Genomic DNA, 17,739 nt, shown 5'->3' with positions numbered 1-17,739 from the left:
TATCCAATTGGATCGTGGACATCACGGGGACTTGCGACATGGTAGAGCAGTATGTGTGCACACACCTACACGTACTGACTGATGGGTCTACTCTCTTCAACTTCTGGGTCTCCAAAGTGGGCACATAGCCTTAGCTTTCCCTTTACGCCTTGGAGCTGCTGGCCTGCCCTACAGCCAGTGTATTGTCTGAACATTTGTTTAGCATGGTAGAAGGGGGTTATCACAGACAAGTGCAGCCGCCTGTCCAATGTGGACAAGCTCACGTTCATTAAAATGAACCAGGCAGGGATCCCACAGAACTTCTTGTGCATATTTGACATGTATACTGGCCTCACCCAGCCATTGTTGTACTCCAGTGCACTTTCTATTTGTTTTATTTTTAATATTTCCCAATGTTTTGGGGTCTACCCAAATTTGAACCAAAAAACAAATAAAATAAAATAAAAAACAAAAAACAGTGTTGGCTACCTCCTCCTCATCCACCGCCGCTTCCACCTACACCGCCACGTCCACCGCCTCCTCAACCTTCTACTCCACATGGACCTCCTTCTCTTAGATCAAGATAATAATTTTCCTATTCACATTTGTTTGCAGAGCACTTTCCATGCTCTTAAACAATATTTTGCTGCCTTTTGCAGCCCTCTAGCCCTTTCCATGACTTTTTTAGAGCCATTTTAGTGCTCAAAAGGTCAGGTCCTCATTGACTTCAATGTGGTTCGTGTTCAAGTTCAGTTCAAGTTCGGGGTCCCAAACTCAAACTTTTTTGCGAAGTTTGACCAAACCTGTCGAACCCGAACTTCCAGGTGTCCGCTCAACTCTAGTCACCACATTATCACGCTTAGTGCAGAATCTGAGGAGGTCATCAGCATAAAAATTTAGTAAAACCTTTTTAATTCCATTGGTGGAGAAAACCCTAAAATTGTGGAATTCACACTTCTCGGCTTTTGCATAATGTTTGTGAGATTGCTTAAGATGTTTTTCAGATGCTTGTTTTACCCACAGATCTAAACTGGAATATCATTAATATATAGTACAACTGATGCATTTAAAAAGGCCAGGGAGATTTAATTTACAAAATTTTGGAAGGTATTAGGATAATTGCAGAGTTGCCAAATGATTGCAGAAGTAATGAATATGTGTCCATAGAACATGCAAAAAATGGTCTTGCTTTAAAACCCTTCTTTTGGGGGGTATTATCTCTCCTTGGGAAGAGAGCCTTAAATCGGCATGAGGAGGCTTAAAGGCCATACATGTTCCTCTGGAATTCTGGGAAGAAAGGGATGCAAATGAGCTCTTAACAAGCTCTGCCTCCAATGCCACCAGATGTAAGGCAGCTATCCTAGAAGTTAATGTTCGACCCTTTAGATAGGCCTTGAGACATGACTAGGATATTAAATAAGACAACACCTCATCTGCAAATAGCTGATGATCACCCCTCATCAGTGCAGAGCAGAGAGTACTGACTTAACTGGGCTCTCAGGTTCTTCTGTAGATGGTTTCTTAACATATAAGTTTTAGAGGCATCCAATTGTTAGTCATGCAGGGGTGTTGCAGTAACAGGAAAGAAATGAGAAGAGTCCATTTTATGAGTAGATTACATGAACCAGGGAAGGCCAAAAAGGATGTGGAATAAAGGAGACTGAGGATAGTCCATCAATATTAATATCCTGGAATACCTCTTTAAAGGGGATGTCCCACAAAAAATATTCTACAGTTTTCAAACCACCGCCTGAATCTGAATTATTTTGTAATTGCATGTACCATATTTTTCGCCGTATAAGACGCACTTTTTCTCCCCCCAAAATGGGGGGAAAATGCCCCTGCGTCTTATACGGCAAATGCTGTCAGTTTTACATCGCAAGAGCAAGCGGGGACTCGGGGAGGGACTGGGAGGAGGAGCTGGGGGCCGGCAATAGCGGCGGGGCGGTGCAGTCACTGTACTATAGCTCCGGTATACTAATATAATATGTCTTATTCAATTAATAGTTATTAAATATGCCTCTTTATGCCTAATAGTACCTTAAATCCTAAGCGCTTCAGTACAATGCAGGCCGGGCGGGCTGCAGCGTAACTCCCTGATGTCACGTGCCTGCGCCGCCTACTTTATGAATGAAGCAGGCGGCGCAGGCAAGTGACGTCAGTGAGTGACGCGCCGCGCCGGCCGCCCGGCCTGCCGGCATTGTACTGAAGCGGTTAGGATTTAATGTACTATTAGGAATAAAGGGGCATATTTAATAACTATTAATTGAATAAGACATATTATATTAGTATACTGGAGCAGCAGGGGATCTGTGGATGGCACAGTTATGGGCTGGGAGGGTCTGTGGATGACACATGTATAACAGTGCCATCCACAGATCCCCCCCTGTAACAGTGCCAGCCACAGATCCCCCCCTGTAACAGTGCAAGCCACAGATCCCCCATAACAGTGTCCGACATCCACAGATCCCCCATAACAGTGTCCGTCATCCACAGATCCCCCCATAACAGTGTCCGTCATCCACAGATCCCCCCATAACAGTGTCCGTCATCCACAGATCCCCCCATAACAGTGTCCGTCATCCACAGATCCCCCCATAACAGTGTCCGTCATCCACAGATCCCCCCATAACAGTGTCCGTCATCCACAGATCCCCCCATAACAGTGCCCGTCATCCACAGTTCCCCCCATAACAGTGTCCGTCATCCACAGATCCCCCCCATAACAGTGTCCATCATCCACAGATCCCCAGTAATAGTGCCATCCACAGACCACCATTAGTTCCAAACCCACCAAACACACAGCACACCTTTTGGTTAAAAATATTTTTTTTCTTATTTTCCTCCCCAAAAACCTAGGTGCGTCTTATAGGCCGGTGCGTCTTTTACGGCGAAAAATACCGTAATTAAAAATTTAGCCACTGAGTTATTCAATAAAATGTATTTGTATAGTGCTACCAGTTTTTTTTTCTTATTTCTTTGTCCTGCTCAGCAACAGTTATTGGAAGATGTGGAGAACTAACCTGCACAGGAAGGTTGATTGGGTCATGTTATGAGTAGATGTCCAGGTTGTCCACAATAGAGACATATTTGGATCAGGTTCAGAAACACTATGCATTTGAATTCTTCAGCAAGGACCGTTCTGATGCACAACTGTTTCATCACTGCTTTCTGTACATCATAAGGTGTTGGCATCACGACAACAGGGATTCTGCTTTGTATAGTAAAACCATCAACAACAAGGGCACCTCGGCAGGTTAATCCCAAGAAGCAGAGTGTTTCCCAAAGGGAAGAACTGGTCTGCCCTTCCCTTAATGAGGCCAGGGAGCTTCATAAAAAATTAGTACAACTACTAGTACACCTATGTGGTCACATCTGCACTCACACACACCCCTGCGCTATGCTGAATATTAGCACAGCTTATCTTGTGGTCGGTATTTATGGCACTCTGCATACAGTATGTAGCCCTGTTCAAATGTTCCTCACATTGCTCATGAAGTCGTGCTTGATCTGAATGGATAGCTGAATCAAACGCCCCAATGTCTACGGAACTCCTGTGCAAACTAATTCTTTAGCCAATTACTAAGTACCCGATGAAGTTACAACATGAGTGTTGTGTAATTTGTGTATTAGCAGCAATTCTCTGAAATTCCATGATTTAGTCTTCTACAGGCCTTGGTCACTAAGGACAGCTAATGGTAGATTCAGCAGACAGTGAGGGATCATGACAGTTCAAAAACCTAGCATCCAGAAAGATGGAGATTACAAGGCTAAAAGGAGCACCTCAGCTGATCGTCAGAGTTGGACACCTACCAATCATGTATGATGACCCATTTAACAGCCATGAAGATTCCTTCTTTTCAACCCTTGCTGGAAAATTACAGCAGTGCAATAATAATAATAATAATAATAATAATAATAATAATAATAATAATTCTGCCTGTTGGTTCTCTACTGACCATAACCAGCAGCAAGACCATGATAACTATCTGTGTGCCCCCTGCTGATCATTAGCAGAGGTATGGCCATGTGAGAGGCAGAAGGCCATAACATTTTCAAGGTGCTGGTAAAGATCTGCAAAAAAGGTATGGAAGTGCACTTTTGTCAACTTCTGTGAGATTGTGCGTTTCCTTGTGCAGCAGCTGATAATGTTAGCTAGAACATGACCAACATATATGTCAAACATGTTCGATGTACTTCCCAGTGAACATCCAGGGCCATGTGTCCTTCGGGATCTGTTGATGCTGCTGACACTGTGAGCGAGTTAAGCCAAGCTCAGCTGCCTCTATCTCTGAGCAAGTTACTCCCATCAGCCAGTTTTTCTCCAAAAAGCCAGAAGACAGAAGCATTGTACTGTGCAAGGTCAGCAAGAACAAAATAAGATATGGGCAGACAAACACAACCATAGGCACCACAGCTCTATTGAAACACATGAAGCGGCATCACCCATTCCGTCGGCAAGCCTACGTGGCAGCCAGCTACTGCAACAGGAGTCTTCCCTTTTCGGCAGCTAGGGCACATCCATGGGCAGTATGGTGTCTTTCACATTGTCATCATCCCTTTCTTCTTCTCCAGCTCAGACTTCCCTCCTCCTCCTTTGCCCCATTGTCAGCTATCAATAAAGTAATGCATGGTCAGGAAACAATGGTACATGGCCAGTAGAGATGAGCGAATTTTTCAAAAATTTGATTCAGCCGGTTCGACAATTTTTTTAAAAAAAATTCTCTTCTATCCGAATTACGTTAAAAAACAGATTTTTCAGGGCTGCAGAAAGCCTTTATAGGGGTGTAGAACACTGTGTCTTGCAGTAACATGCATAGGGAGTCTGCTGTGATAGTGAAATAATACTGTGAGTCAGTATGACATGCAGATGACAGGCGTCACTTTTAGACTCACTGCATACTTAACTTATTTGGGCAGTCACGGAGCCAAAACTGAGTAAATAACTGAAGTATCAACTCAGCCATACAGGTCGATATTAGCGTCAGCTGATTCTACATACGTGTCTACAGAATCTGTTCTATTAAATGCTTATACAAGTAGAGCTCCCCCCCCCCCCTTTCCCCCTGACAGAGTGGAGAGTTTGTCAGCCGTAAGTTTGTACACACTCCTGCTTTTGGGTGCCAAATCATAAGCCAATTCTGATGGGACCATACAGGCCTTACAGCTGCTACACAGACAGAATCCGTTGTGAGTCTCATTTTTCCTTCCTTCTGACAGATTAGAAGAAAGGTCAAATAAATGATGATGTCAGCCAGGTCAAAAGCCAAAATAATGGACCAGTCATAAAGTGGGGAGGGTGGAAACAGCATGAGAAGTACACAGAGTGGACCTATGACAAAGTGGTGAGGTTCAAGCAGCTTGAGAAGACCACAGAGTGGCCCAATGACAGGGTCTGGAGGTGGAAGCAGTGGTAGGCCAAAAAGTGGCACAATGACAGAGTTTGAAGTTGACAGCAGTATGAGGAGGACACCGAGTGGCACAATGACAGAGTCTTGAGGTAGCAGCAGTATAAGGAGGCCACCGAGTGGCACAATGACCGAGTCTGGAGGTGGCGGCAGCAGCATCAGGAAAAGGCCACCAAGTGGCACAATGACCGAGTCTGGAGTTGGCAGCAATATGAGGAGGTCACCGAGTGGCACAATGACCTAGTCTGGAGATGGCGGCAGCAGCATCAGGAGAAGGCCACCGAGTGGCACAATGACTGAGTTTGGAGTTGGCGAGTGGCACAATGACCCAGTCTGTAGGTGGCGTCAGCAGCAGCATCAGTAGACGTTCACCGAGTGGCACAATGGCTGAGTCTGGAGGTGGCGGCAGCCACAGCAGCATCAGGAGAAGGCCACTGAGTGGCACAATGACTGAGTCTGAAGTTGGCAGCAGCATAAGGATGCCACCGAGTGGGAAAACCTTTAGGAGTTCCCAGTCATCATGGATGAGAAGGAGGACATCCTGTTGTGCACGGAGATGGAGAGGGTCTTCGGATTCCCCCCGCACTATACGGATGTCCCGGAAATGAACCGCTGCTCTTGACAGCAGCTCCTGGGAAGGTCATGGAGCTTCCCGGTCATCCTGCATCTATTCGCCCCACTGAAGATTATTTTGAAAGTGTGTAGAAGCCACACAGAGCCCCCACGCTGCAGATTTATCATGGAGACATCATGGAGATTTTACCACATATTAGTACAGAGCTGAACGTTGAATCAATTTTTTTTTCTACCGAAATAGGTCACTAAAGATTTTTTCACATATAACGGCAACAATGAAGACTGAATACATTTCGTTTTTCGACCGAAATACGTCACAAAAGATTTTACCAGATATAACTGCAGCGCTTAACGGTGAATAAAATTTTATTTTCGACCAAAATACGTCAATAAAGATTTTACCACATATAACTGCAGCACTGAACGCTAAATAAAATTTGTTTTTCAACCAAAATATATCCCCAAAGGTTTTACCACATATAAGTGCAGCGTTGAAAGCTAAATACAATTTTTTTGTCAACCGGAATAAGTCAATAAAGATTTTACCACATATAACTGCAACACTGAACGCTGAATAAAAATAGTTTTTCAACCAAAATACGTCAATAAAGGTTTTACCACATATAACTGCAAAAGTGAACGCTGAATATATTTTGGTTTTCTACTGAAATAATAACTGCAGAAGTAAAATGCTTATATATATTTTTCATTTTGTACTGAAATAGGCCACTAAATTCTTTCACCACAAATAAATGCAACAGTGAAGTCCGTATATTTTTTTCCTTTTTGTACTGAAATAGGACACTGAACGCTTTCATCACATATAACTGCAGAAGTGAAATGCGTATATATTTTTCCTTTTTGTACTGAAATAGGCCACTAAACTCTTTTACCACAAATAAATGCAACAGTGAAGTGCGTATATTTTTTTCTTTTTAGTACTGAAATAGGTCACTTAAGTCTTTCACCACAAATAAATGCAATTTTTGTACTGAAATAGGACAGTGAATGCTTTCACTACGTATAACTGCAGAAATGAAATGCGTATATGTTTTTCCTTTTTCTTTTTACTAAAATAGGCCACTAAACTCTTTCACCACAAATAAATGCAGCAGTTAAGTGGATATATTTTTTTCCTTCTGGTACTGAAATAGGACACTGAACGTTTTCACTACATATAACTGCAGAAGTGAAATGCGTATATATTTTTCCTTTTTGTACTGAAATAGTCAACTAAACTGTCACCACAAATAAATGCAACAGTGAAGTGCGTATATTTTTTTACCTTTTTGTACTGAAATAGGACAGTGAATGCTTTCACTACATATAACTGCAGAAGTAAAAACGCGTATATATATTTTGCTTTGTACTGATATATGCCATCCTTTTTGTACTTAAATAGGCCACTAAACTCTTTCAACACAAATAACTGCAGAAATGAAATGTGTATATATTTTTATTTTCCACATACAGGTCCTTCTCAAAAAATTTGCATATTGTGATAAAGTTCATTATTTTCTGTAATGTACTGATAAACATTAGACTTTCATATATTTTAGATTCATTACACACAACTGAAGTAGTTCAAGCCTTTTATTGTTTTAATATTGATGATTTTGGCATACAGCTCATGAAAACCCAAATTTCCTATCTCAAAAAATTAGCATATTTCATCCGAATAATAAAAGAATAGTGTTTTTAATACAAAAAAAGTCAACCTTCAAATAATTATGTTCAGTTATGCACTCAATACTTGGTCGGAAATCCTTTTGCAGAAATGACTGCTTCAATGTGGCGTGGCATGGAGGCAATCAGCCTGTGGCACTGCTGAGGTGTTATGGAGGCCCAGGATGCTTCGATAGCGGCCTTAAGCTCATCCAGAGTGTTGGGTCTTGCGTCTCTCAACTTTCTCTTCCCAATATCCCACAGATTCTCTATGGGGTTCAGGTCAGGAGAGTTGGCAGGCAAATTGAGCACAGTAATACCATGGTCAGTAAACCATTTACCAGTGGTTTTGGCACTGTGAGCAGGTGCCAGGTCGTGCTGAAAAATGAAATCTTCATCTCCATAAAGCTTTTCAGCAGATGGAAGCATGAAGTGCTCCAAAATCTCCTGATAGCTAGCTGCATTGACCCTGCCCTTGATAAAACACAGTGGACCAACACCAGCAGCTGACATGGCACCCCAGACCATCACTGACTGTGGGTACTTGACACTGGACTTCAGGCATTTTGGCATTTCCCTCTCCCCAGTCTTCCTCCAGACTCTGGCACCTTGATTTCCGAATGACATGCAACAGTCCAGTGCTGCTTCTCTGTAGCCCAGGTCAGGCGCTTCTGCCGCTGTTTCTGGTTCAAAAGTGGCTTGACCTGGGGAATGCGGCACCTGTAGCCTGTTTCCCGCACACGCCTGTACACGGTGGCTCTGGATGTTTCTACTCCAGACTCAGTCCACTGCTTCTGCAGGTCCCCCAAGGTCTGGAATCGGTCCTTCTCCATAATCTTCCTCAGGGTCCGGTCACCTCTTCTCGTTGTGCAGCGTTTTCTGCCACACTTTTTCCTTCCCACAGACTTCCCACTGAGGTGCCTTGATACAGCACTCTGGGAACAGCCTATTCGTTCAGAAATGTCTTTCTGTGTCTTACCCTCTTGCTTGAGTGTGTCAATGATGGCCTTCTGGACAGCAGTCAGGTCGGCAGTCTTACCCATGATTGCGGTTTTGAGTAATGAACTAGGCTGGGAGTTTTTAAAAGCCTCAGGAATCTTTGCAGGTGTTTAGAGTTAATTAGTTGATTCAGATGATTAGGTTAATAGCTTGTTTAGAGAACCTTTTCATGATATGCTAATTTTTTTAGATAGGAATTTTGGGTTTTCATGAGCTGTATGCCAAAATCATCAATATTAAAACAATAAAAGGCTTGAACTACTTCAGTTGGTGTGTAATGAATCTAAAATATATGAAAGTCTAATGTTTATCAGTACATTAGAGAAAATAATGAACTTTATCACAATATGCTAATTTTTTTAGAAGGACCTGTATATAAGACACTAAAGGCTTTTCAACATAACACTTGCACCCCAATAACAAGAATAACTTTTCAGTATAACTGTCCCTTGTGCCTGAAATGTCTGTCCCTGCACTCAGAATGCTGGAATCTGCATGTCAATCTGGGTGATCCCACCTTCCCAGAGTTCCTTGTCCTATATCCTCAGTCCTCACACGTGTAGCCACCATTTTATGAAAAATTGTGCTTAGTTGCAAATTGAATTTTTCCTGAAATTCGGATCAAATTCCACTTGTCAGCTTCGATTCGCTCATCTCTATTGGCCAGCAATACAATGGTGTGCAAACATAATGCCTACCTGGCCAAGTTTCTGGTGGTGCAGTTGCTGCCATACCATTTAGTCAAGTCTTCTGCCTTTACGGAGGTAATGACTTGCAATTAGCCTTGCTGGAAGATACCACGCCACCATTATTTCTCCCAAAAATCCATCCTTGCCTCTCTGCAATTCTCGCTGTGCAGCAAGGTTAATGCCACATGGACACCTGGAGCAGCTCTTACAGCAACGGGCAGTACATGTCTTTCACGGCTCACTAGTTCAATTTTTTTTTGTGGTAGTTGTGAGGAAACACCGCAGCAACAAGGCGAGCAGTTGCTGAAGTACATCAAGTAGTAAACATCCCACTGGCTGTCATCCTGCAAACTCCAACTGGGCAAGGTGGTCCATGACAATGGGCACAGCATCGTGGTTACCCTGAACCTGGGGGAAATAACACATGCTCCCTGCAAGGCGCATGTCATCAACCTTGTCATGCAATGCTTTTAAATAAATATACTGTCTTGCACAAGGTGCTGTCAATGTCCAGGAGACTATCCTTGCATTTCAGCCATTCTTATCTGGCGAGAAACGCTCTGCTGGACAGCCTGGGGGTAGTAGTAGTCTGTACTCACGGTTAGCAGAGATTCCCTGGGCCGGCATGCAGTGAAGAGGAAGACAGCACTAAATCCTCTGGGGCACTCTTTATTGCAGGGAACACCAGCCAGATGGGCATTAAGGTGCCCTTGATGGTAATGGGTATGCTTAGGGTGCTTTGGTGGCTGGGCCCCTGTGTTCGTAACACCAGCACCGTTATGTGCAAAGATTGGTGATGGAAAAGATGAGGAGTCAGTTTTAGTAGAATAGTTGAACTTTTACTTGAATCACTTGTCTCCAGGCAGTCAATACAGTTCATTTATAGGGCAAAGGTGATAATCCGAATAATATCCACTCAATTACTATAAAAGGCTTGACAATTGTACTTTGAGGAGTTTCCTTCTCTCTGTATCTGTCTATGCTTTGTCCACACTCTAGGACTCAAGTATTGAATATAATTAAACCCTTTAAAATCCTTTTCACTCTAAAAGATATATATTGGTGTTCATGCACTCAAAAGCGTGCCGCCCGTGCCATGCATTGGCAACCGCCTGATCAAACAAACCGCACTATATTTAGCTGCAATTACTTTTAGAAAATTTTGTCAGGTATGAAAAGTAATAAAATTGTTTTCATATCAGTCATCAGAGGAAAATACTAGCTTCATCCACAAACTCCTCGTATGGCATGTTCTACTTGGTTGTTTCTCAATGTATAGATAAAAGGGTTCAACATTGGTGTTATAATAGTGTTCAGGACTACTGCAATTTTGTTGAATTCTACAGTAGATCCGCTAATGAAACGCAAACACATGAAAATAGAGCCTGAATAGAATATTAAAACAAGGATAAGGTGGGAAGAACAGGTGGAAAAAGTCTTCCATCGCTGCCCACCTGACCGTATTTTACAAATGGCTAAGATAATAAATGTATATGACACTGTGATACAGAGAAGGGATCCAAGAATAGTAAATGAAGAAGCTATGAGATTTAGAAGATCAATTAGGCTAGTGTCTTGACAGACAAGCTTTAGAAATGGATCAATGTCACAAAAAAAATGCTGAATAACATTAGAACCACAAAATGGTAGGTTAGAGGTAAGAATAGTAGTTGGTAAAGTATCTGCAAAGCCACACAACCAAGAACCTGCAGCAAGGTACAGGATTACTCTATGGTTCATCACAGTAACATAATGTAAAGGTTGACATATTGCCACATACCTATCAAAAGACATAACTGCTAAAAGGAAGAAATCAATAGAACCTAATACAAAATAGAAATAACATTGGAAAAAACAACCCCAATAGGAGATTACACGGTTGCCAAATCCAACAATGGACAGAAATTTTGGTGTGATTGTTGTAGTGACACATATTTCTACAATGGACAGGTTGGACACAAAGAAGTACATGGGAGTGTGGAGACTTGGACAATTTAATGCTAGAGCGACTATGAGAATATTTCCAGCCAAAGTGATCAAGTAGGAGACTAGAAGTAGTGAGAAAATGAAGATCTGAAGAGATCTAGTATAATGTATTTCTATTAGAAGAAAACTTTTAGTAGTATTGAACATCTCATCAGGGTTTGGTTTTACAATGGTCACTGTCATAGTCTCCAGAAGACTGAAGTAGCTGTTATAATACGTGCCTTATACCTGAAATATGAAATGTTGAATGAGCAACAAAAGACATTGTATAAACATAACAATAAGAACGATCTATGAAGAGAGACAACTTTCAACAGGGCCTCTGAAAAATGAGAGCTGGAATGTGGTTGCTGGAATCTAGTTGGTATCTGCATTTTTTTAATTTATTTTAAAATATTTATCTACGATTTTAAAACCAATAAGAACTATAAACTTACAATTTCATCAATTACATCAAATGAGTGGTGATACATTAGAGGTATTACATATGAAATATTATAATGACAATAATAACTGACAACAATGTAGAGTAGGTGTCTTGAGATGGCTGCTCATCAAGGTTCATCAGCTATTGCATTCTTGTACGGTATAATTTGTAATTTGTAATAGCCACTACTAACATGGGAGATGGAGATAAGTTTTCCTAATTTTCATACATTTTTGTTGTGAAATTGTACAATATTGGGCAGGTGTAAATTTGAAGAATATTACTGGTGAACTATGTTATTTATTAATTTAAACAAATGCACTTTGACTCACATTATCACATGGAAATGAAGCATACTTGCAGCACGGTGGCGCAGTGGTTAGAACTGTTGCCATGCACTGAGCTTGAAGAGAAAAGGAGAGCACAGCTTCATAGGAAGGACTGTTTTTAAATTGTGGTAAGCATGTGTGTTAGAGCTTCTCAACTGGAATGGTTGCTCCAGTTACATTGCAATGTTTGAATATCTTTATTGAGATTTCATCAGACCAAAAACAACAAATGTTTTCTGAAACCATGGAGAAGGAGCAATGCTTCAGTCATTTGTATGTGACCTCCAATTTTCTCCATCTTGACTTTGCCACTAGTGTTGAGTGTATCGAAGCATCCGAAGTGGAATTAAGTCTGAAGTTTTGGAAAAATTTGATTTGCTGGAAAATCCAAATTTTCTCACAGATCGTGGTAAAAAATCTGATTTTATTTTCTAAAATTGCTGCTTCACGTGTTTCAAAGTGAAAGTAAGAAGACCGGGAATTAGAGAGGTGACAAGCACTCATGTGCTAGGGACAATGTTGTTACAAATACTTAAAAAAAAGAATATTGTTGAGGTAGAGTGTAAGAACAATGCAAGGAGATCGTAGAGACAGTTTTTTGAGACTGTAAGAAGAGCACAAGGAGAGCATAGGGAGACTGCAGGGACAGTGCAGACTGAGTGGAATCATCCTATGCATCTTGTTCACTTGCTGCACCATTCATACTTAATCTGTTTTGTTATAAATACACTTACTGTGCGTAAGACTTAGGTTACTTTCACATCAGTTTTGTGCTGTTAGGTTTTGAGATCCGGCACAGGCTCTCAAAACCACAGCAAAATCCTTCAGTTTTGTCCCCATTGATTGTCAATGGGGACAAAACTGAACAAACCAGAATGGAGTGCACTAGAATGCATTTGGTTCTGGTTTGCTGCATTCCCATGCCGGGCACAAAATCACTGCAAGAAGCGTTTATGTGTGCGGCATAGGAAACTGAATAAGCCAGATTTGGCACCAAAAACCATGTAAGTGAATGGTGTTGGATCAATTTTTTTCGGACACAATAACCTCCCAGGCTGTGAGCTCTGCACTGCGATTAACCAGCGCTACAGAAGAACAAGGGCAGACTAATATAACTTTGTGACCGGAGATACCGGAGACGGAGTCGTGCCCGGGGATAATAGTAAGTGCAGTGAGATCCCCGGGCGCCGCTCTACATGTCTGTATACTTAGTTCACAGTGTAATAATCGGTGAAAGGTCCTCTTTAATACAATGAAAGTCAATGGTAGACCTGAACATCAAACCAGGCACCTGCTGCTCTCAAGAAGAGAGGGTGTCTGGATTACAAAAAAAGGTTAGAAATTGATGGAAACCCCATCAAAATGGTTTGGAAACAGCATTAAAAGGATGGCTGAATGCGTCTTGGACTCCTATAAACTATGACATACAATAGACAACCACACAAAGGCTATATGCCAAAAGCCAGTCATGGCATTGGAGTGTGTGCGTACAGTCAGACCTGTTTGAGGACAGGCGATGGTGCTTGTAGACAGCGACTAACCGACTGCCTAGCAAGTCTTTCCATATTTGCATTCCTGCCAAAAGCCAGGTGTGTGGAAGCCAACAATCTATTCATGAGACAGATAACAGTCAGCATACATTACAATGGTAGCCTTGTACACTATGAGACATTCCAAACCAGCTCTCATCTGACTGAGAGCCAGTAAATTTCAAAGTTGATTCACATCTGTTGGATGGCTTGGGTGGACCTGCGCACTTAGATCAATATCAGTAGGGTGACAAAAAGTTTTCTGATTGTCCTAACATAATATTCAATAACCTTTCTATACAGTTTTGTCCTGTAAAAACTAATTTGCATAAACACAGACATATGGGAAAGACATGCAAATGAGCTGAATCTGCCTTGTTTTTCAACTGAAAAAACATTTGCATGGAAAATTTGCGATCTACACTACTCATGAACAGTGCCATCTATGGATTCATAGTCCTGTCATAAGATTAGGAAACCAACCAGGAAAAAAGGATCCTGTATTTTGACCATCCATATGGCTTCTTTCACACATCAGTGTTTTGTATCAGTATTTGATCAGAATTGGTAATCCAAAAGCAGGAGTAGATCCAAAACACAGATGAGATGCAAATAATTCATTACGTATTATCTCTGTTTTGGACCCACTCCTGTTTTTGGCTTACACATACTGATTAAAGATTGATGCAAAACACTGACCACAGACTGACCTCCTGAAAGTGGCTTCATGGATGTTCAAAATACTGAACTGTTCTTTTTGTTTTTAGTTTTCTGTTCTTCTTAAAGATTAGAAGAACAGAAAAGTAAACTGCGATGTTAACACATTACTGCCAATGTTGCTGCCCCACACTGTCATGGGGTCACTGCTGTCACTTTCTCTGCCACCTTCCCCACTCTGTTATGGGGCCACTACTGTCATTGCTGCTGCCACCATCCCCACTTCTGTTATGGGGTTACTAATGCTGTCACCATCCCCACTCTGTCATGGGGCCACTACTGATGCTGCCACCGTCCCCACTCTGTCATGAGGCTGCTACTGCTGCTGCCACCGCCCCCACTCTGTCACTGGAAGACTTTTGTCACATATACTATCACTGCTGCTGCTGCCAATGCCCCCACCCTGTTATGGGACCACAACTGCTTCTGCCACCATCCCCACTCTGCAATAGGGTCACTATTGTTATGGTTTCTGCCACTACTGCCACTTTCCCCACCTAGTCATGGGACCACTTTTGTCACGGTTACTGCTACTGCTGCTGCTGCCACCCTCCCCACTTTGTCATGGGACCACTATTGTCACTGTTACTGCCACTGCTTCAGCCACCCTCCCCACTCTGTCATGGGGCCTTTACTTGAAACTTGGGGCACTGCATGGTTAAGTCCACAGTGATAAACTAGACCTGACACTAACAATGACCTGTACTACTGATGCACAGCGATTCAACAGCTAACAGAAGGGATTAAAAAGCATGTGTTTGGACTCCTACAACATGCATTGAAATAAAAAAAAAAATTCTTCTCCGCTACATTATTAGTGCTGCCTCCATTTCTTTATTTTGTTCCACAGGCAGTATTTGGACACAGCTCATGCAGGGGCACACACATTTTCTTTTGCTTTATTGAAGGGTGCTGTATGCTTTAGTTCTTTTTTTTTTTACAAACATGATTAACTATGAAACTGGTTGCCCTGCACAGTGATGTAGACATTGATAAATTACAACTGCCTGTAATACTGACAGCACAGTACCTACAGAACAGATTAATATGAATGTGGGTGCACTAGAATGGCAATATACTTCCCCTGCATTGTCCCTGCAGTTTAAGTTTCAAGCCTTCACACTGAGATTGGGCCACTAACTGGGATAAATATGATTAGGCAGAGTGGCCTGGGTATACCTGATTTATTGTGATTCATGACAATTGCAGCACGCCGACCTGCAGGGTATTGCGATGTGAGGTCACGGTTAATAGGCATACGAGGGTTGCTCTGGGTTACTCACAGTTTGTAGGGGGACCCTGGACAGGCATACAGCAGTGATGGAGAGGCTGGCACAGAAGTCCTCTGGGGCACTCTGTATGTAGGGACCAGGCCTGATGTTGGGTGAGGTGCCCTGGATGTTGCAGGTGTTTAATGTGCCTGGGGCAAGGTCCCTGTAAGATTCGTGACGCCAGTGCCTGTAACGGTGGCACACCGATTTATGGTAGTAATAAGTGAGGAACACGATGTTGAGGTGAACCAAACTTTCTTTACTGGAACAGTTAACTTTGTACAGTTTAAGTTCAGTTCCACTTGGCAGCAACAGTTTTAAGCAGGCTTACACAACAATGGCAGGTACAATGTTCTTTGCAAGATACTTAGAGGGTAAAAACAACACTCACAGACCAGGCTGCACTCTTCCTTAGAAATCCTGTGCACTATTCCTCAGAACTCCTGTCTGTCTCAATCCTAAGGCCCGTATGCCCTAATGCTGGCTTTATCCTTGGTAACAAACTTCCTCAGGTATATATCCCTTGCTTTAGGTTAATGATCCTTCTGCCCTTCAGCTTACTTGTCTGGCTGGAATACTCTTCTGCTCTGCTCTGGTGCCCTCTCACTTCTGTCTCTCCACAGACTAACTCCTCCCTGTCTGGGCCTAAATATATATATACTAGGGGCTCCCTATCTCCCTCTAGTGTCTACGATGCTGAACTACACCCTAATAGGCCTGCTACACACATCACAGGGAAGAATACACATAATTACATATTAAAATGCATTAAAATGGACTGAGAAATACACTGCCGCTGTCCCTCAGGAGTAGGAGAAACACGTGGCCCAATTGACCCTTGTGTAGTGCCCACATTTACCTAGTGGGACACTACACAATTTAATTTGTAATGAATAAAATTTCTTGTTGAAGTTCGGCAAATCGATGGAATCAAATTTTTCAAAACTTTGCTCGTCACTATTTGTCACCCTCTTTATTCACCTGAGATTAAACAGTACCTTTTTCTTGAGTCATCACCTTTGCCTTGACTTTGTTGTTTTCTTCTCTGGGAAACATTCTGGTGATCCTGTAGATTATATTTTTTTTCCCAATAAAACGAGTTGTATAAAATAAATTAATGTGAGAATAACTGATGTTCATGTAAGGTAAGCACAAGTTACATTTAAAACAAGAGCAAATCTAAACCTGCTGTATGAACAGAAAAACCCTTATAGTTTTGAAGTATTGTCTTGTAGAGGCATAATCATCTCAAAGTCCATGTACACAAAACAAAATGTAAGTAAGGTCTTCTCAAAGAGGTGTACGTTTGGAGAGGTGTTGTATATTTTGGGCAATAATTTCTTAAATATCTGGCTTCACATTTACACATCTTTTGAGCCTGTTGCTGGTATGGCTCAGTTAGTGTATTAAGCATTGAGAGAATAAAGCACAAGCATCCTAATGTCTGGGCCTGATGACCTCTCTCAATACAGTACAAGAAGTTCCACAGTAAGCTTATAGTATCAATTCCCTTCACTGTATATAACTTTGATATATCACCTGGGGATTTTCCTGCAAGCTAATGATTCCTCTTGGGCCTTTATTCTTCAGGGTAATTGTGTATGGAATAAATTAAAAAAAATATTGTATTGGCAGTTTGTGTTGTAAAAGAACTGATAATAAAGAATGAAATGCATATTGATGTGAAAAATTATTTATCCCCCCTTTTAGATGTTCCCTATTATTGGGCATTTGTTACACTGAATGGTTTCTAATGTTTAGGAATTACTAATGGCAGTTTTCTAAGTACTACTGCCTAAACTGTCCTTCTCAAAGGAGATTTACCAGAAGGTTCTTCAAAGTACATTATAATGTTAAAAACAGAGATGACCAAATTTAATGAAATTTGTTTCAGCTTTGAATTGCACAAAATGGTGTATCTTATAAAGCACTTATTAGTATGTAGTAGTAATGTGTAGTGGGGAGTGTAATGCTGCTAGCGGTGGTTGACCTTACCGCTCCCTAGTCTTCTTTCAGTTGCCCAGTGTGCTGTATCCTAACTGCATACAGTGTCAGAATGTAGTGCACATAGGGGTGCACTATTATCTGACACTTTGCGATATCAGGTTGCAGAGCAGTGCAGACAGAAAACCAGGGATTTGTGATTGCAAGAAGAGCATGCTGT

The 17,739-nt window shown here is 41.8% G+C and overlaps 1 protein-coding gene across 1 annotated transcript; it reads right to left on the bottom strand.

The window, feature by feature from the left end:
- Positions 1-10,540: 10,540 nt before the first annotated feature.
- LOC122928243 (olfactory receptor 6C4-like) lies at positions 10,541-11,485 on the bottom strand. Its single transcript, XM_044280885.1, has one exon. The coding sequence runs from the start codon at positions 11,483-11,485 to the stop codon at positions 10,541-10,543; it is 945 nt and encodes a 314-aa protein (XP_044136820.1).
- Positions 11,486-17,739: the final 6,254 nt, after the last annotated feature.

The sequence above is a fragment of the Bufo gargarizans genome, chromosome 1, assembly GCF_014858855.1.
Source record: "Bufo gargarizans isolate SCDJY-AF-19 chromosome 1, ASM1485885v1, whole genome shotgun sequence".
Taxonomy (NCBI): Eukaryota; Metazoa; Chordata; class Amphibia; order Anura; family Bufonidae; genus Bufo; species Bufo gargarizans.
Note: the sequence above shows the minus strand (reverse complement) of the source record. Positions and strands in the feature narration are given on the sequence as shown.

Coding starts and splice junctions, on each gene's coding strand:
- LOC122928243 (XM_044280885.1), bottom strand. CDS start 11,485: ATGACAGTGACCATTGTAAAACCAAACCCTGATGAGATGTTCAATACT.